Raw genomic sequence first — 18586 nt, 5'->3', positions numbered from 1 at the left:
TTCCAAAAATATCCATATTTTTTCATTCCTTACGTTTATACCTTAAACCATGAGCCGTCACCCAGTGTCTCTCCTCCTCCTCATATGACTTCAGAATATTTTTATTTTTTCCTACATGACCATCTATTCTCTAGAAGTTTAGAAAAAGCCAAAATTTTACAAACAAATGTCGTCTACGCTTGGTTTCTTCTTCAAAATTTGCTTATATCGACTTTTAACCATGCGGGTTCTTTTCTCGTGGTAGGAGTAGAAAAGGTTAAAGGAAGATGGCAAGAAGTCAGGATTCTAGCGCTTGGACCAAAAGACAGATTTTGGTTTGTGTTATGAAAATACCTTTCTTCCTTGTCAAGACAAAGGAGGAATGTTTTTAACTTCTCAAGTAAGAAAATTTCTTCCAATTTGATAACAAAACATGCTTGGTAACATCAAACAAGCTCAGTCCAGCCTATCTGAATTAGCTCATGAATCAATCAACAATTGACAAAGCTTTCATTTGCCTTGGCTAGTCACATATTGACTTGGGCTTTCATTTCTCTGTTTTCATATGCTGGAAAATTAGGCTAAATGCAGTGATGAATGAGTCAATGTTATTGGAAGAGAGCAAAAGAGCTGAACTTCGAGGCATGCTACAGTCAGATTCAATGATATATTGGTTAAATTTACCAATAAGGTTCATCTTTATGGGGAAGGAGTATTCCCCTAAAGAAGGTGAAGATAAAGGGTGTTCCCATGAGAACCCTAATTTGTAAATATGCACTATCTGCTAAGCTAGTCATGGTCATTTTATTTGCACCCTTCTCTTTGGCCAAAAATAAAGCAACAGTACTTGCAAATGAGCATAGCAGACACTTGAAGGTCGTGAGGAGTTGAGCCTGGATTAAACTTCATTATAACTACACAATTAGGTTACAGAAGAGACATAATCTCAAGGATAAAGGAACAAAAATAGAAGAATAGCTGCAGCAAAATAGGTGCAAATATTTTTTGGCAGAGAATATGACCAACAGTGAATGAATCAAGACACTCTGGTTCATGATTTAATTAGTATTCCAAGTATACCGGCTAGGGAAGCACGGTTCTTTGCTCCAACTTTGCTTCCTAGAGCTTCAGAACATGTCCAAAGTGGATTTTCATTTAAGTGGCAAGTGAAGACATTTTGGTTTGAAACATGATATCATTTAATACTGATAATCACTTCCAATTAATCAGTGAATCCTCTGGTTTTCTTTCTTCAAACCAATGTATGCCTCACTCTTTTGCTTCCTACGTACAAACCCCTCAAGCAAATCTATGGCAGAGGTCTTATTTCAAAACCAAAAGAGTTCTCCCAAAAATTTAAAGAAAACCCCCCAAAAAAAAAAGAAGGTGGTAGAGGAAAGCAAAGAAGTGAAGAAGCAGAGACAGAAGTTAAGCACACACAGAGGGGTTGGCAGCAAGGTGATCTTCGACGACCTTGTAAGCGGCTAAGGCCTTGTCCTTGCCAGCTTGGATGTCCTCATCTTTGAGTTCAATGTCACCCTTTGTGTGATAATGGCTTGAGCTCTTGCACACACTCCCCTCACCAGACGCCTCAAACTTAACCTCATATTTGATGGTTTCAAGCTTGTCCCCCAGCATATCTCCATCAATCAAACTGTATCTGCAGGTGCAGTTGTTTTCATCAATTTCGTCGATTTTGTATTTGACGAACTTGAAGCGACTCCCTGCCACAATGGAACTTAATTATATATGATCATAATGATGAAGGAATTAGTGATGAAGTAGTAGTAGTAGGACCTTCAGGGAAGTTGACTTTTTTTATGGTGCCAGCACCGCCATTGCCTTCAAGAATCTCCTAGCTTTTGATGGTCTGAGGGGCAAGCTTGGGGAGGAGGTTGTGGGACTCGAGGATCAAGGCCTTGAACAACCACTTGGGAGGGATGGAGCTCGAGAACTCGTTGGAAACGGTCTTCACACCCATGTTTGTCTGCAAACAAAGATACAGAGATGTTGAAGAAATTGAAGATATTTGAACATGGGGTTGTGGAGACGAAGCCCTACACCTTCATTGCTGTCTGCTGTGTTGGAAGGTTGGGTTTGCAACACGTTTAGAAAATATTTTTATGGTATAAAAAAAATAAAAATCCCATGAACATGTCCCAAGGAATCGCCTTAAAATAGTTTTGAAGTTGACAAATAATTTTTTTTCCCTTCATTTTTTGTCCTTCAAACAAATTCTCCCATATATGTATGACATATATGAAAAGAAAATGTTGATAAAGTCACCAGCTTCAGGTAGCATTGGGCTGACCCAAAGATGATTCGTTAATCCGATTGGTGGACGAAAAAGTTGGGCCCAGCCCAATTCCTTCGCTGGACATGGGCCCCTGGCAACATGGTCACCTAAACTTGAGCTTGATCTACTAATGATTGTGACCCATGCCAAATTTAATGAAATACACATAATCTAGTTGTGTCAAATAAAGTCGCCAGCTTCAGGTAGCATTGGGCTGACCCAAAGACCATTCGTTAATCCAATTGGTGGACGAAAAAATTGGGACCAGCCCAATTCCCTCGCTGGACATGGGCCCCTTGTAACATGGTCACCTAAAGTTGAGCTTGATCTACTAATGATTGTGACCGATGCCAAATTTAATGAAATAGACATATCCTAGCTGTGTCCATCCAAATAATTCTAGGCTGCACCGTGAAATTTAGATTCCCCCTTCCAATCGCAGAAAGCAGATGACAATGAAAGAAAAGAGTTCAACGTTTTTTCGAAAAAAAAGAACTAAGGCACTGATTTGATATTTATCAAACTTTCCATCTCCATCATTGAAAGTGCATAAATAAATTTAAATCGGTCGATAAAAAGGCATTAGTAATGAGATCATTGTGTAAAAAATAAAACTAGATATAAAAAAAAGGTACAAATGAATGAAACAAGATATAAAGAAATTATACAAAGTAATAAAACCTTAATATACGCATATATGATATGATTGATCTTATTTTTAAGTTGATATATTTTCGGAATTGTAGTTTGATATAATTTTTTATTTAATTTATCCTAATAAAAAAGAACGGAAATATTTTTTAAAAGTAAATTTTAAAAATATATTAACAAATTTATTGAATTTAATTTATATTTTTCATTTTATTCATTTTTTGCTCTCCATTTTAATTTCTTTATACTTTAACTCAAATTTTCTAAAATCCAAATAAAGTCTTAATTGATTGTAAGAATTTTTCAACCCAAAATTTTGGGATGATGATCACCATTTTTGGACGTGGCGAATGATTACTTTTAAGGTGTGGAGCTACTGCATTATGAGAATGGTTAATAATAATTTTTAAAATCATAAATAATGACTTTAAAAATAAAGACTAATAATTTTCAAGTGATTATGGATTATTCTTGAGTCCCCTTTCTCTTATCTGAACTTGTTAGTTCCCAATACTACAGTAGGAGTCCTGGGAGAATTTCAACACAAGTATTGATTATAAGTCTGTGACAAACCTTTTACTTATAATCAATCAAGCCAATATCCACCCAACTAACCCAAGAGCAAAGTGGTTCTTATTACCAAACCATGAGCAATTTTGTCCACCAAAAAAGAAATGAAAAAAAAATGAAAAAGCCACACCAACATGTATGATAACAAATAAGATCAACCATACACTCATAATTTAGGCATAGGCATCTGGGTTGGCGAGGAGGTACTCTTCCACAACCTTGTACATCCCCATGGCCTTGTCTTTACCGGCCTTGATGTCCTCGTCCTTGAACTCAATCTTTGAGTGATAATGGCTGGTCATCTTGCACACAGACCCTGAGCCCGATGCCTCGAACTTTACCTCGTATGAGATGGACTCCAGGGTGTCACCCAACACATCTCCTTCGATCAAAGTGTACTTGCATGAGTAGTTATTGTGGTCTATGGCGTCGATCCTGTGCTTCAAGTACTTGAAGTGACTCCCTGCCATGTAAAAACGTTTATATGATCATTGTTATCTTATTACTTGAGAAGTAGTGGTAGTACTAGCCACATTCAAAGGGACAAACCTTCGGGAAAGTTGGTTTGCTTGATGCTGCCAACGCCGCCATCGCCTTCAACAAACTCGATGCTCTTGATGGAGGGCATGAGCTTTGGGACGAGGTTGTGGGAGTCTACGATCAAGGCCTTGAACATTCTAGCCGGAGCAATGGGGGTGGTGATCTCCTGGGTAAATGTGTGGACACCCATGCTTGCTTAGAAAAGGAAGATGAAGAAGAGGGTTAAACCCAAGAGATTTGCAGATAGGTGTGGATGTGTGGGAAGAGCACGGGAAGCAAATTTATATAGTGAGAAGCTGGGAGCCTCGTGTTGGTGAAGCAACTTAGGGTTAACAAGTCTTTGGTCCATGGCAACCCCCTCCATTACGAAATGGCGTCATCCTTCTAGATGTTGATTTTTTTATTGTAGACTGAGTTGCTTTTTACACTCTGTATTGCCTAATTTTCCTTTCTAAGAGGCTTCATTTTCCAATTCTATCTCCTTTCAAACCTCCAATGGGAATTCGGGAGACGACTTTTAGTATTGTGTCTTAGTTTGATTGAAGGTAAAATTGAAACCCATAACAACCCTGACTCGTTGGAAGCCCATGTCAAAAAAAGAAAAAAGAAAAACAACGAAGTGTATAGATTCTTCAAATAGATGTATCTGTAATAGAAACAAAACAGGTTGAACACACCTGTGAGCTCACCACTAACATTACAAGCAACTTGAATTATTGCTGCCTTGAACTATATACCATAAAGAACACCAAAAAAAAAGATCTATATATAAAACACAAAATATTTAAGTAAAAAAAAACCTCTCTCAAAGGAATAAAAGAATTGGAAAACACCTCTCCCAAATGTGAGTAATCACAGTGCTACTTTCTATTCCCAATTTTCCGCTTCCCATCTGCGGGAACTGGGTGCCTTCCGTTCCTGTGCAGTCGGGTCCCAACCCCATTTGATGGTTTCCGTGATGGTGAAGGGCCCACAGTAGAATTCAAATTCCTGCAGGAAAATTTTGAGAACATTTTGTTAGTATACATGGGAACTTAGTAGGTAACAGTATTTAAAATGAGGAATAAAACAGTTTGCATTACCTTAGTTCTGGACCATTTGCTGGCTTTGTATTAGGTTTCTTGATCTTTGGCTCAATCCCATTAGTCATGCTAGTTATTTTTGCATTATTGAATTGCCAAAGCAAATCGGCATCAGAAGAATCACTGGTGGCAGCATCCTCATCCAAATCATCATTATTAGCAATGTCATAACGATTGTTTGCCATGAATATGTTATATGATTGATCCGGGAATAGCTTTGAAGAATCTGAAATAAGTTTTTGGTAGAAAGCATCAGGCAAGTTCCTATTCTCTGTTTCCCAACATCCTAAAGGGTTTCCAACTCTAGGTACAGCATCTTGCTTATTCACCATAACCTTATCTACCCACTGACCAGAGCCCATGTCTTTGTCGTCCTCCACATAATTTTGCACAGAACTACTGACTGGAGGCCAAGGAGGTGAGTTCCCTAGTAACTCCTCAAGATCAAAGCTTTGCTTCTTTTGCCTCATCATGGAATTGCCGCGTGCCTACATAATCAGAACATCAAACTTGAATTCTGGTTTCACAAAGACTTGGATGCATAATAATCAGTCAACTAAAATGAAGCCATTATTTGACGTCTAACTAGACCACATATATGTGGAACCTAATCATACATGAGCTAGAAATTACTTTTTATGAAAATTTCCAATGAATGTGATATAATACATAGTTTATGATCATCTTCAAACTTTGGCATGGCATCTCATGATTATCAAGAAATAAAGGTTCCCTCACCAGCAGCAATTTGCTATCATTCAAGTTTAAATACGCTTATGTTATTATTCAAGTTTAATATCAATGATTGGGGTCAAGAAAGAGGAATATCCCATCATGATTAAAAAAAATATTTACCTCAATGTTGCCTACATCCCCCATTGGTTGCCTGCAGCTATTTTGATCATCTAACATATCTCCAGCCTGCTTGTTAGAATGAAAAGGTGATAAATCACTGGCTTTTGTTCTGTATCTTTCAGAGCTGTTGGAAAATGAATGTTGCATGTCCTCTGGTTCTCCCTCTTTCCTTGCCAGAGCTGCCTTAAGACTAGCAATCTGAAATAATAGTTCAAAGTTTTTAGAAGAAGAAATAAGAATTGAGAAGAATGATAAATAATGAGAGCGTTAAGAACCTGTTCTTTCAGCTCTTTCACATCTGCACTATCCTTGTTTACACGAGCAGCACCAAGTTCTACCGTGGCAACCCGCTCTGCAAATTTAAGTGTGCTAATTGTTTCTCCAACAGCATCCGGTTCAGGGCTAATGTGAACAAACATTAGTGTCTTGGCTTGCCCCCCTAAATAGAATTACAATCCAAAAGCCATATTATAATTTTAAAAAATAAAATAAAACAAAACAGAATCAAATATGAAGTTCCTACTCTCAAAATGCATTAGTTTATTCTTACCAAGTGAGTCTTGAAGAAGTTGTGTGAGTTTACTATTCCTGTAAGGGACATGTGGATTCTTCTGGGCAAGGGAAGAGATGACATCCCCTAGAGCAGAGAGAGATCTGTTAATATGCTGTGCCTCCTTTAGTCTATCTCCAGTGACCTCAGATTTGTCTACTCTCTCACTGCCGGCCAGATCAACCAGATGCATACAGCCACGAAGAATAGTTCCTGACATCAAGTCTCTTCCCTGAACATGAACAGTCAAGCAACTGCAAGTTGATTGAAAATAAAGTGAGCAAAACCAGAAGAGATTACTAAAAGAGTATTCATAGAGAAATATATAGAGGAATATGATCATACCTATGAGAGCGACTACTACGGTCATTGAGGGCTGTTGCACCCACAACTCGGTTCCTTTGTCCAAGGTTCATCAGATCAATAACGTCAGCTGTTGATGACACTGGAACAAGGTTTGCATCTGGTACATTGAGTCCTGTCTGAGAACTGTTACGGATTTCTAATGTGTTACTGAATTAAGGAAATTTGGTCTCTCTGTCTCTCTGAATTTCATGTGTTGACAAGTGGCAGAGAACCAAGGTTTTAATTTCTATGCAATTTTGAAAATTGACATTTCAAAATTTTTTAAAGTGAATCAACCAATTTTTAACTTCTTCATATGATAATTCAAATATTTGAGTTACCTTTCAAGTTTTGAATATTGGTTGCAATTTTCAACCAAGACCAAACAGAACAAAAGATCAAATCTTATAACCTTCTGAAGCAAAACCATACTACTTGTAAAGGATATCTTTTGTTAAGGCCATCAGTAACAAGGAGATCCCTAACTTGCTCATTGTAAATCTCAATCATCTGTACAGAAACATCATAGCGGAAGGTGTCCTTTCTTTGTTCTGAGAGAAGAAACAAGTCACTCAATGCTCTATAATTTACACCTTGAGTTTGCCGTGTAAGCTCTTTGGGTCCAGTCTAGAGACATGGAAAAGAAAATTCAATAAATTCTGAAAGCTTAATTAAATAAGAATTAGTGAACATGTATTAAAATAATTTCAGAGGTAAATTGAAGTACATCTAACCATGGTGTAAGTTTTCCCTGATCCTGTTTGGCCATACGCAAATATGCAAACATTATAACCATCAAGAACAGATCGAATGAGTGGCTGGGTGTCTGAAAAGACTTCCTCTGTAATATAAGTGGAAAAAAGGATGTAAAAGAAATTATTAGAACTGAGGAAATCATAAAAATAAAAATAAATCTTGAATACTAACTCCACCAACCTTGGGTTGCAGTTGGTCCAAAGATTTTATTGAAGCTAAAGGATCTCCGTCCTTTTCCATGCTTTGAAGAATTTATAGTAATGTTTCCTTCTTCCATGTGATCCACAGTACTTAGATAGTTCAATTGTCCAGACAAGAAGGGTCTCACTCGACAGTAAACCCGAATATTTCCTAATTAAATGAAAATAAACAACCATTTAATGCACTTGTGGACTTAAATATGTCACAAAGATGAGCATGATATTAGGCTTCTATGCAACTGATAAATGTTACCCTTGAGGTCTTGCACTTGATTGTATAGCTTTCTGTTTTCCTCGAGAACTCTGTGATATCCAGAAGCCGCATGAGCTAGGCCATGAATATGTGTGCCTATAAAGGAAAGTGTGAACTCAAAATGAGATCAAGGCCTCATTTACATTAAAAATCCCAAAAAGAAAACTGGGACTGTGTTCTGAATTCCTACCAAGATTATGGAACTCCTCATGAAACTTCATTTGCATAAACTGCATACCAGCTTTTGTGGTTCGGAGGGCATGTTTCATCTCCTAGAAAATAAGTACTAGATCAACATAAGTGTTCTGACATGAAAGCATTTCAAAAGATAAGTGAATGCTGAGGAGTACATCAAAACTAGTTCCTACTTGAATATCTCTTTGTTGTTGGTCAAATATCATTTGTTGCTTCAGGATCCGGCCTTTCGACTCCTCATCAGGGACGAAGGATTTACGAAAGCATTCCCCTTTCTTTATGAGTGCAACATTTTTGTCTTCGATCTCCATTACAGGAACAGGTAAAGAAAATGTTAGAAATTTCAGTTGAGCTTCATACATATATTTCATAGACTTTCACATTGAAGATGAGCTTGTTTTATTTGTGACAAATCTTTACACCTAAATCGTAGATGTTATAGTTTCCCACTGAAGATGATCTTGTCATTGATTCATATAGTGCATGTTAATCTTCAGAAGTATGGCCAGAAGGTAATGAGTCTGATGGCCAACTTACCTTAGTATCACTAGAAGCAGCTCTCAAAAGAGACTTGTTACTGTTGGAAACAGCCAAAAATTTTGAAGGTGTCTTCCTCTGTTAGGTTGAAATACAAATAAAGGGATAAATGTAAGACTGAAAATTTTTCATTAAAAAGAGATATGAAAAATGACAGTACTGAGGTTAACAATATACCAGCTCATTTTGGCTTGCAATGCGATGCTCAAACTCCTCCACAACCTTAGTTAGGACAGATTCCACCAACTGTTAAGAGCAGAAGGCAGAACAGCTCAAATCAGTAGCAGTAGTAGTAATAAAATTTACAATCTCTTAAACAAGACCATCAGTAGCAGTAGAGTAGTAAAAATAATAAATGCAGCCCTTCCTTTAATAAGGCAAGGATGATGTGCAAGTCTACACTTGCTCCCCGTGGAATGCTACTTAGACATCTGTCTAGCCATCCTCTGAACCCTTAAAAATTAGATGTATTGGGTTGGTCAAATTAGATACCTACAGCATCTCTGTCAATTTTAGAACTGCATGTGGACGTGCATCTTCTCTTTAAGTAGTAGGTGCACTATGCTTACATATGACCATGTTGCACAAAGCCATCAACCATTTTACATCCCCATTTCTAATCCGCAAATTGGTTTTAAAATGGGCAATTTCATAACAATATTGAGCAAAATTGAATTAACAAGGCCTAGCACACTAAATCCTTACCATGGGAACTTCTTCAGGTTTCTTATCTAATAGAATTGAACGAACGAGCATACTCAAGGAACCAGAACTAGGCTGCATATAAGTAATAGAAGGAATAAATATCAGTTATCGTTGTCCTCCAAATATGATAAATCAAGTATGGACTCAAATTTGAAACAGTAAAGCTTACCAACCATTTTATTAGTGTCTAGGTCCATTGATATTGCGTTAAGAGAATTTTCACTAGCTGACAAATTCCTAGAGAAGGAATTTGTGAATGGCTCTGAATTTTTCCTTACAAAAGATTTTCCAGTTGCTGCAGGTTTTACATTTCCACCAAATTTCCAAATTCCATTTCCCCCAGTTTGTTTCCATTCGCTGTAGGATTTAAGCGCCAGAACACAATTCACAACCCTTCCAGATTTTCCGCCCTGAAAATTTAACAAATGAAATAAAGAAGTTATAGATAACCCCCAACACAAAACAGACTCTCTAATCATAATTATCCACCAATTCTTAGAAGCATCTCCAATATCATAATAGCAGTATTCAAATTTTTTGCTTTCTCTTTAACTACAGCACCTACTTGTTCGAGGTCAGATGCCTCAAAAGTTGGAAGCCCCATCTCCTGCACAGCTACAAGGAAGTTCCTCACATTTTCAAAATACTGATATGCTGACAAGGCCGCTCCATCAGGGATAAGAGCAGAATCACATGGACTTTCTACCACCTGATAATGAAAAACAAAATATATATATATACATATCTTTTATTTCTGAAACATCAATAAAAGTTGAAGCTAATCCGGAATTAGAACCAGGTTCACCTTCGACACAGCTCCAGGTTGGATCTTATTGAGAACTGTGCAAAGGATTGACCCACTTCTCAAACCAAGCCTAAACTCTTCTTCAGAAGGCTCTGCTGGCAAATCTTTGCCTAATACAACTCCAACCATCTTTCTCAGCCACCCTGCCGCTTCATACCTTCGGGATGCTGCAACACAAAATCGCCTTAATTAGCTATGCTAGAGAGATACCAAATTATCTGAAAAAAAAAAAGGAGCAAATTTTCAAGAAATTCATTTACAAATCGTAAGATGACATAATTCATTCTTTCTAGATACAGACAAAGACACAAGAATACAAACTAGTTGAAGAGATTAAGAAAAGAACCGCACGCGCTCACGCGTGCATGAGGACAGCCTAGATCCGTGTGACTACCGGAAGAAACTTCTCAAGCATATTTCAAATGCTGAACACAACACACAGTTTGGCCGCCGAGAAAACAGAGGAAAGCAAACCAAAACAAAATGTTGAATCTTTATATTTTTTTTCCACGCCCAAAAACCGAAGAACTCGCCTCAAGGAAGCCTCAAAGTTTATCAGAGACGAAAAACCAAAGATCCAATTCGATTTTCATTTTTACCACTTGTCTCAGCAACCAAAGCATAGGAGGAAACTACAAATTCAATGCAAATAGGCAATAAACTTGGAAGAATTCTGAGAAAAAATGTACCGGCCTCCTCTGCTTTCCTGGACTCCAAATCAAGATCTGCGGAGCGAGTCCCATGCTGCTGGAGCACATCCTCCACCACTGACGCCACCGAAAACAGCAATGCTCCATCCGCGGCAGCCATTCCGAACACCGATTTCTCACGATCAGCACTGGAACTTCAAAAATTCAGCTGAAGGAGACTAGGAAATTTCATGTGGTTGTTGACATCTGAACCAGATTGCAGAGCTAGGGTTTTGAAGAGAGAGAGAAGCCGAGAGAAAGAAAAGTGAAAGAGAGAGATCGCGAAAGTTGGATCTTTTTATTGTTGTGTTGTTGAAGTTACACTCCCACTTCTGCTCTGTTCTTTTTCTCTCTCTCCATATACACTCAGCTTTCCTTTATACACTTTGAATCTCTCTTTCCCAAGCTCACTCCGAAGCTGCCGGCTCGGACCTTTGCTTCGGTGCCTTGCGCTCAAGCCCTCTTCAGGTGCGCGCGCCCTCATACTTCTTACCGTGAGCTCCATTTTCCTTTTCCCACGTAGGATTCACAGTATCTCTATATTATGCATAAATTTTGAAAAATAGTTTATGGAATGTACAAAATGAGAAATCATCAGAAGACATGCTAATTATTTAATAATTTACTTTTAATTAAACAAATTAATTAAGTAAAAAAGTAGTAAATTTGATATTTTAAAATTTTAGGACAAGGATGAAAAAAAGGAAAAAAAAAAAAATGAAATTTGATTCATCAAATTAGTCTAAGCGGAAGATGAGGTGTAGCCATCAAAGAAATTTTGAATATGAAGGATGTCAATTTATTTAATAAATTATACATTTACTATACATGATTTTCAAATAAATTAAACAAAACGATAGGAAGACTTATATTTAGTTCTTAATAAGGGAAAGACAATAAAAACAAAAATAAAAAATAAAAAAAGAATAAATTATTAAGAAATACTTTTTTTTTTCCAAAATTTACAAAGTTTTGTTAAGGAAAATGTTTGAGCATTTTTCTCTTTCATTTTTCATTCTTGAACTATGAAACGGACATTAATTTTATATCTTGAATAAAACATAAAGAAAAATAAAAATTAAATTTAAAATTAATAAATTATTTATATATATTTTTTTTTGGAGCTTATTTAATTTTTTTATTTTATATAAAAATTAAATAAATTTAAAATAATAAATTTTAATTACATTTTTTTTTTCAAAATAAATCAAATACCCAAAAAAAAAATCATTTTCTTCTACATTTATTTTCCTTCCTTTGGTATCTTTCTAAACCAAACTTATGGTCCTAATTATTAGGACATTTAGACTCCAACCTAATTTTCTTTTGATATTATAATTTTCATTTAACAAACATAATAAAATGATTAAATTCCATTTAATATTCATTGGTCAAGAAATCAATATGCATAAAAATTTTAAAAAATTTTAAAAATTTGGTACCAAATTTCAATTCACTATTGAAAGAAAATATGGCAAAGTGGAAATTTGGGCACTTTCTAAGAATGGAGCCATGGGTGATGTCCCTTTCTCACCACATAAAAAAATTCCTCAACAAAATGCCACCCCATAATCCTTATCCTAAGTTTCTGGCCAACTCCCTCCATTAGGATTCAAAAATATTCAAACATTTGAATTTATATTTGATAAATATATATGGGTTTTGTCTGTTTTTGTAGGATTCCCTTATTCTTTGGTCGGTCTTCCACCTAATCTTTCTATGGATTCAAATATTGCTGCAACAAAAATTCAAATTAAGGATGAACAGTGTCTTCACCCGCCTATGTTGCCTCCTTAGATTACCAGCATGCCCTTCTAAATTAGGCCCCAAAAAATATGAAGTCACTTTCTGTGGATTAGGGCACAAGTCCCACAAAGGACTAGTGTAGAAACACCTTCATGTTATGGGGCTATGGTACAAAGCTTGAGGGATCTTTTGTGGTGTCAGCAGTGCCCACAAATGGCTAGCTGGTTGGGAACTTTCGAATAGTTATGTCTAGTAAAGGGCAGTTTGTGGTACCCATCTTTGTAAGAATTCGTTGATGTTTACTGTTAGATTTGGATGAATTAATTGCAGGTGATGAAATAATTAATGTGGAATAATACTTCATTATTCACCATTTAATGGGCCTTGGTAAGAGTTTTATTGGTTTTGATGCGTCTCTTTCGTATTTATTTATTAGATTTTTTAGGTTATATTTGGTTGTAGGAAAATTTAAAGAAAAATTTGAGAAAAAGAGAATAGGAAGGAAAAGTAAAAAAAAAAAAAAAAAATTAAATTTAAAATTGATTTAAATTTAATAAACTATTTTATATATTATTTCAAACTCATCTTACTTATTTAAATTTTTATATTAAAATTAAATAATTTAAAAATATAAAAAATAATTATTAATTTTAATGATGTTGACTTCTCTAAACAAAATTGGTGAAAATCGTTTTCCTTAATATTCTATTTTTCTTTCATTAATACTTTTTAAAAATCAAACATAACCCTAGGAAAAAGCTATAGTGTTGATTTAAAAGGTTTCAAATTCGGTATCACAGCCCTTGAAAGTAAATGATAAAATTTAAACTATTGAACAAAGGCAAAAATAATAAGATCAGGTATGAAAATGATATATCAAATGCAATCAATAATGAGACTAAATTTTTTGGTAGAATGGGACTAAAAAGACACACTTAGCACAATTTGATCAATCACGTTTTTCAGTATATACCAATTCAATAATGTAATCACATCAATTTTATTATGATCTAAAAAGTATGTCGTTGGATTGTTGAAGACTTTTGTCAAATACAAATAAACTATATCAATATCCTTTTTTTTTTTTTAATGGCCATTGATGTTATTGAGTGCATCAATCAACTACTCTAGCAAAGTAATTTATGAAATCAATTACTTTGTTTAGAAAGGTGAAATAATGAGAGGTTGATTTCCCTCTCCTTGTAGTTGTAGACCAAGAAACCCCACTTAATTCATATTAATCATATTTGCACAAGAAAGCATAGATGATACACTAATACCCATTTCTTCTTTTTCACACTCACCAATCTTCATAATTCATAATAAATAAACTTTAAAGAATTTGGGGGACACCTGTTATATGATTTTATGCAAAATGACGGAAAATTTTTCCTTAAACATCTTTTAGAATTCAATTTTAATGTAAGAAGGGGAAAAAAAAGTATTGATTCTGTAAATATTGAACTTTGCATCTTAACTACTGAAATAATTACATCAAAGTTCAAAACAATGAGACTATAAGGTATAAAATAACATGATCAAACTCGTTATAAAGTAATAAGAGTAAAATATATACATAACGTGATCTGATTGATAACGTTGTTTGATATCGACCAATTCAATAGTAGCTGGAGCCTACTAATCACCTAAAATAAAATATCTCTATCATCATAGTACAAATAAAAATTCAAGATATAAAAAAAATTAGATTGATAGACACAATGATATCGCAATAGGAAGCAATGAGATTAAGATATAAAACTATATGATAAAATTTATTATAAAGTAATGACACTAAAATACATAGTGTAACCTACCAATTCGGTCGTATAGGGGAGCCTTGTAAGCACCCAAAATAAATATACCCTCCGGATGTAGTTTTTCAAAAAGGCCACTAAAAGCAACCTGTTTTTTGGCCATAATGGAAGCATATACAACAGTTAGCTCGAAATTGACCCACAAGTGGGAAGGCAGAGGGTCATTTTCAGAGAGTAAAATGGTTGTTGAAAACGGTTACCAAATACCAACCTGGTTTTCTTGGGCTCATCATGACACAATTAGCTAAATTCCACAAATGACCATGCCCTTGTGCTCTAAGAGAATTTACAAATTATTTTACTCCACTTTCTATAGATTTCTTTGGGTTTAAGGTTATGACGTCAAAACTACCATTTTTTTAAATTATTATTAATTTAATTGGGCTGTCATTTCCTAGTTGACACGAACGCAGAAAATATCCACAATTTTAAAAATGTTGAACCTAACCCACTTTTGAAATTTTATAATTCCTTTATTATGGCCATGCCAACGTTTAAAATTATTATTATTTGAATTATTAATAATTAGATTTAGGGTAAAAAAAAAAAACTTTTAAAATTAAATTAAAGAAACAAAAAGGACTCAGATAAATAAATCTTTTTGACATTTACCAAGCTGCATGTATTTCAGGTGACACTGAAAAAATTATTTTCCCCAAAAAAAAAAAAAAAAGAATCCTAAGCCAAGGGCCTTTTCGTAAGTCAACATGTCCGGTAGTCCCAACGTTCAAAAAATTCAAATCGATGGTTCGGCACCACGCCTAACAGCTTCGGAGATCATTGGGACCCACCTATATGGAATTTTCTTAGGGCCCACCGTCACGCTGCTATATATCTGTTAACAGCAACTGTATTATAGCTTAATGCCCTTTTCAGAGGTTCCGAGAACACCCAATAAAAAACCGCCACCTAAGCGTCAAAAAGCCACTAGGACAATAGAAAATTTAAGAAATCTTTCGAAAGGCTACGTGGCTTGTTATAATTGAGGAAATATTTGACAGTCTGTAACCGGAATCAGTTTAACAAGTTCATTTACAAAACCACCCGCATCTTAAGCGCGTGGAAAAATGCACTTGATCGTCCAGACGCTATGATAAAATTTGAGGACTTTTTAATTCTTTATATTTTTTTTTCAATGATTTATATTCCCAAAAAACCGTTTAAAATTACAAGTTGAAAATCCTTTAATATATATTATTAAGAGTTGATGATATTTCAATGATGAAATTATTTATTGGAAAGGTATAAAGAGAGTGAGTTGATGGAAGAGATAAATTGAGAAAAGCACATAGAGGATTCTAGTTGTCACCAATTTCTCCTTTTTATCATTTTGTTTGTTATTCTCCATTTGTAATTATGAGCAGTGGGGAGTATGGCATCAAGATAAGAAAAGTCGATGAAGTATTAAATGATTATTAAGTTAATAATGATTTCAAAAGTTAAATCGATGGGCAACAAGTCTATTTTAAGTGTACAAAATTTTAATTTTTTATTTATTATTTTATAAAAATGTAGATAAGCTTATTTGGCCTACACCCAAATGCTCATCACTGATTTTCTCCATGGGTGTAGGGAATTTTTTTTTTTTTTTTTTTTTGGTAATTCCTATTGAAGAGGAAAAGAAGGAATGGTGCTGAAATGGACCCAGCAATGAAAGTCAGGAAAATGGCCACTTACTGCATACTAATAATCATAACAGTGACTTTTCAACATGAGGGTCTCCCACATGGTAAAAGAATAAGTGGTGGGTGCCCATGTCTTTGGAAAAAAAAAGGCTATAGCACTCATGACAGTTATTATTATTTTTGGTTGGGCAGAAGGTTAAAACCAAAGGGCCCTCTTGGGGGGATAGTATATGAATAAAAAATGGAAAGCCAAAGCCCCCCAACTCTGAGTCTGTAACCACATCCACAATCCTAGAATCCTAGAGCACATAGAAAAAGTTAATCTTTGTTTTCAAGTAAGGGGGGTTTGTTAAGAGGGCAGAGTTGTAAGTTGGTGGGTTCTCTTAATTTTCCCACCAAGTGATTGCGGTTAGAAGGTTGGGTTTGGCCTTAGAATTAATTAGAAAAAGGAGAGAAGTGATGAAGAAGCAGAGGGAAAAGGCAGCCAGAGAGCAATGATCAAAGGTGGTTGTTTTTTATAATGGTTTGGGGAAGTAGCCATTCCCAAAACCCAAATACAAATCATGAAAGCAATGCAATGCATTCCGTAGATTTTCTTTTTTTTCTTTTTTTGGGTGGCTCTACGCTTTGAGCCGACCAAGCTATAATGAGAGTGTGAAAAGGGAATCCCTTTGCTGATCATCACATTCCCACTCCCCCATACACTCAAATCATGCTCTCTCTACATGCTCAACCATTTTCTTTCTCATATTCATACCCCACAAAAATATAAATTCAAAAAAAATAAAAAATAAATCTTTGAAATTACTTCTAGTTTTTACTTGTGATACATGTGTAGTGTTTGTGTAATGTGTCTGTTATTGATCGTTCAAATTGTTTTATCAAATCCATAATACAGCATGATATTAAAAGCTTAATTTTGATTTATTTCCTTGCTTATACAGGAGGAGTCTTGATGTGTAATCTTGGTTCACCATGTAAGAGGGCAAATGAGTTTTTTCACAATAGCTAATGATTTAGACATTGAACCTACTTGAAATACCTAGAAACATTTTCAACTAAAAAAAATCTAGGAAAAGTGGTAGAAATGTAAAGAGCATGAAAATGAAGGGCAAGTTCAAGGCCAAATTCAAGTGGAATATTGGAATGTACTTTTATAAACAAGCCCATGTGTTAGAGTGATGTCATAAACTTTTGATTATATCTAATGAATCAAATAATCAAAAAACCAAGAGTTAAGCTTGCCTTTTTGAATGGCATAAAATCCAGCTGTCCACATAAAAAGAGAGAAAGGCCCTCCTAAAGAGAATGTCAAGAAAAGGGCTTACTTATTTACTGCTTGGGGCCTCTGGGTTGTCTTATGGGATTATAAAAAGCTCTTCGGGAAACCTCCTTTTTCCCGGGCTAATGAGTTGTCGTATTATGGTCACTTTCTGCTTTATTAGTAGATTTAATCTGTCATTCCCATGGAAAAGAAGAGAGGATTTTTTTCTTCCCTCTCTTTTTCTCCCCTTCCTCCTAATGGCTTGGTTCTCGTGGCTTTTGAGTGGGGTATATCTGCTTTTGAAGAGGTCTAATAATTAAATTCTGTGAAGGATGCGAGGATTCAGTCTCATCTTAAATAATGCAAAGCATGATTTTTGGAGAAAACTGTATTAAGATGGGCCTCTAACTTGAGCAACTTTGGGTGATTAGACAATTAGTAATCTATTTGGGGCTTTGGATTCGGACAGCTCAACTTGAAAGGCTAAAGATAACGCTGCACTGTGACCAAAGAGAGGTGGAAACGGATGAATCCAGATGGCAGGTTTTGATTAAGAGAAAGGATCAACGGAGAGGCATCAAAGAGAAAAAGAGCAACTTCAGAGAGGAAAGGAGAAGAGAGATATCGCAAATGCAGTGTTTGGGCAGGAGGAAACAGGAAGAAACGATAGAGCCAACCCCAAAAGGCAAGTGTGGACTCTGAATTTGATATAGGAGGGAAGAAATGGCAAAAACATAGGAAAAATAGGGGAAAGATTTTGATCTGACTTTCAGCAAAAACAAAAAGAAAAATATAATGGCAGTATTAGATCTTTAGGGTTGAAAATAAACCACTATGGAACCCACATAATAATCTACTGAAAAAAAGAAGAAAAAAAAAAGAATATTTTTTCAAAATTTACTGGTAAGCATGTTTCATGTCTCTGATGGAGTCAATCCAGTTCTTTCTCAGAAGAAAAATAAAGACTCCATGGATCAAGATGGTAAAATTGCAAACAAACACCATCCAAACAAAAACAAATCAAATAAAACAGCCTCTTCCAGCATTCTGAGCAGTGGAGAAAATAGCAGGTCAAGAATCATAGTGTATTAAAGAAATCTACGATTCCCAGAGGGGAAAAAGGATA

The 18586-nt window shown here is 35.4% G+C and overlaps 3 protein-coding genes across 3 annotated transcripts; all 3 read right to left on the bottom strand.

Annotated features, from left to right (window-relative positions):
- Positions 1-1407: 1407 nt before the first annotated feature.
- Positions 1408-1960, bottom strand: LOC117918218 (major strawberry allergen Fra a 1-3-like). The gene is made up of 2 exons (XM_034834726.1): positions 1840-1960; positions 1408-1703 (listed from the first exon to the last, which is right to left on the bottom strand). Exons 1-2 carry the CDS (start codon positions 1958-1960, stop codon positions 1408-1410), a joined length of 417 nt encoding a protein of 138 aa, XP_034690617.1.
- A 1502-nt stretch (positions 1961-3462) lies between these two features.
- On the bottom strand, positions 3463-4533 carry LOC117918627 (major allergen Mal d 1-like). Its single transcript, XM_034835414.1, has 2 exons — positions 4046-4533; positions 3463-3959 (listed from the first exon to the last, which is right to left on the bottom strand). The coding sequence occupies exons 1-2, from the start codon at positions 4224-4226 to the stop codon at positions 3670-3672; spliced, it is 471 nt and encodes a 156-aa protein (XP_034691305.1). The 5' UTR covers positions 4227-4533; the 3' UTR covers positions 3463-3669.
- A 105-nt stretch (positions 4534-4638) lies between these two features.
- On the bottom strand, positions 4639-11360 carry LOC117918626 (kinesin-like protein KIN-14I). Its single transcript, XM_034835413.1, has 19 exons — positions 11009-11360; positions 10320-10486; positions 10080-10223; positions 9688-9924; positions 9515-9586; positions 8987-9055; positions 8810-8887; positions 8446-8577; positions 8268-8349; positions 8078-8173; positions 7805-7975; positions 7603-7709; positions 7317-7495; positions 6869-7030; positions 6524-6777; positions 6249-6412; positions 5974-6171; positions 5119-5606; positions 4639-5026 (listed from the first exon to the last, which is right to left on the bottom strand). The coding sequence occupies exons 1-19, from the start codon at positions 11127-11129 to the stop codon at positions 4897-4899; spliced, it is 3051 nt and encodes a 1016-aa protein (XP_034691304.1). The 5' UTR covers positions 11130-11360; the 3' UTR covers positions 4639-4896.
- Between the last annotated feature and the right edge of the window lie 7226 nt (positions 11361-18586).

Source organism: Vitis riparia, chromosome 7 (assembly GCF_004353265.1).
Source record: "Vitis riparia cultivar Riparia Gloire de Montpellier isolate 1030 chromosome 7, EGFV_Vit.rip_1.0, whole genome shotgun sequence".
In the NCBI taxonomy this organism is placed as follows: domain Eukaryota; kingdom Viridiplantae; phylum Streptophyta; class Magnoliopsida; order Vitales; family Vitaceae; genus Vitis; species Vitis riparia.
Note: the sequence above shows the minus strand (reverse complement) of the source record. Positions and strands in the feature narration are given on the sequence as shown.

Coding starts and splice junctions, on each gene's coding strand:
- LOC117918627 (XM_034835414.1), bottom strand. CDS start 4,226: ATGGGTGTCCACACATTTACCCAGGAGATCACCACCCCCATTGCTCCG. Junction 3,960..4,045: donor GCAAACCAACTTTCCCGAAG/GTTTGTCCCTTT, acceptor TTTACATGGCAG/GGAGTCACTTCAAGTACTTG.
- LOC117918218 (XM_034834726.1), bottom strand. CDS start 1,960: ATGGGTGTGAAGACCGTTTCCAACGAGTTCTCGAGCTCCATCCCTCCC. Junction 1,704..1,839: donor TGCCCCTCAGACCATCAAAA/GCTAGGAGATTC, acceptor CCATTGTGGCAG/GGAGTCGCTTCAAGTTCGTC.
- LOC117918626 (XM_034835413.1), bottom strand. CDS start 11,129: ATGGCTGCCGCGGATGGAGCATTGCTGTTTTCGGTGGCGTCAGTGGTG. Junction 6,778..6,868: donor CGTAGTAGTCGCTCTCATAG/GTATGATCATAT, acceptor ATCAACTTGCAG/TTGCTTGACTGTTCATGTTC. Junction 5,027..5,118: donor GCAAATGGTCCAGAACTAAG/GTAATGCAAACT, acceptor ATTTTCCTGCAG/GAATTTGAATTCTACTGTGG.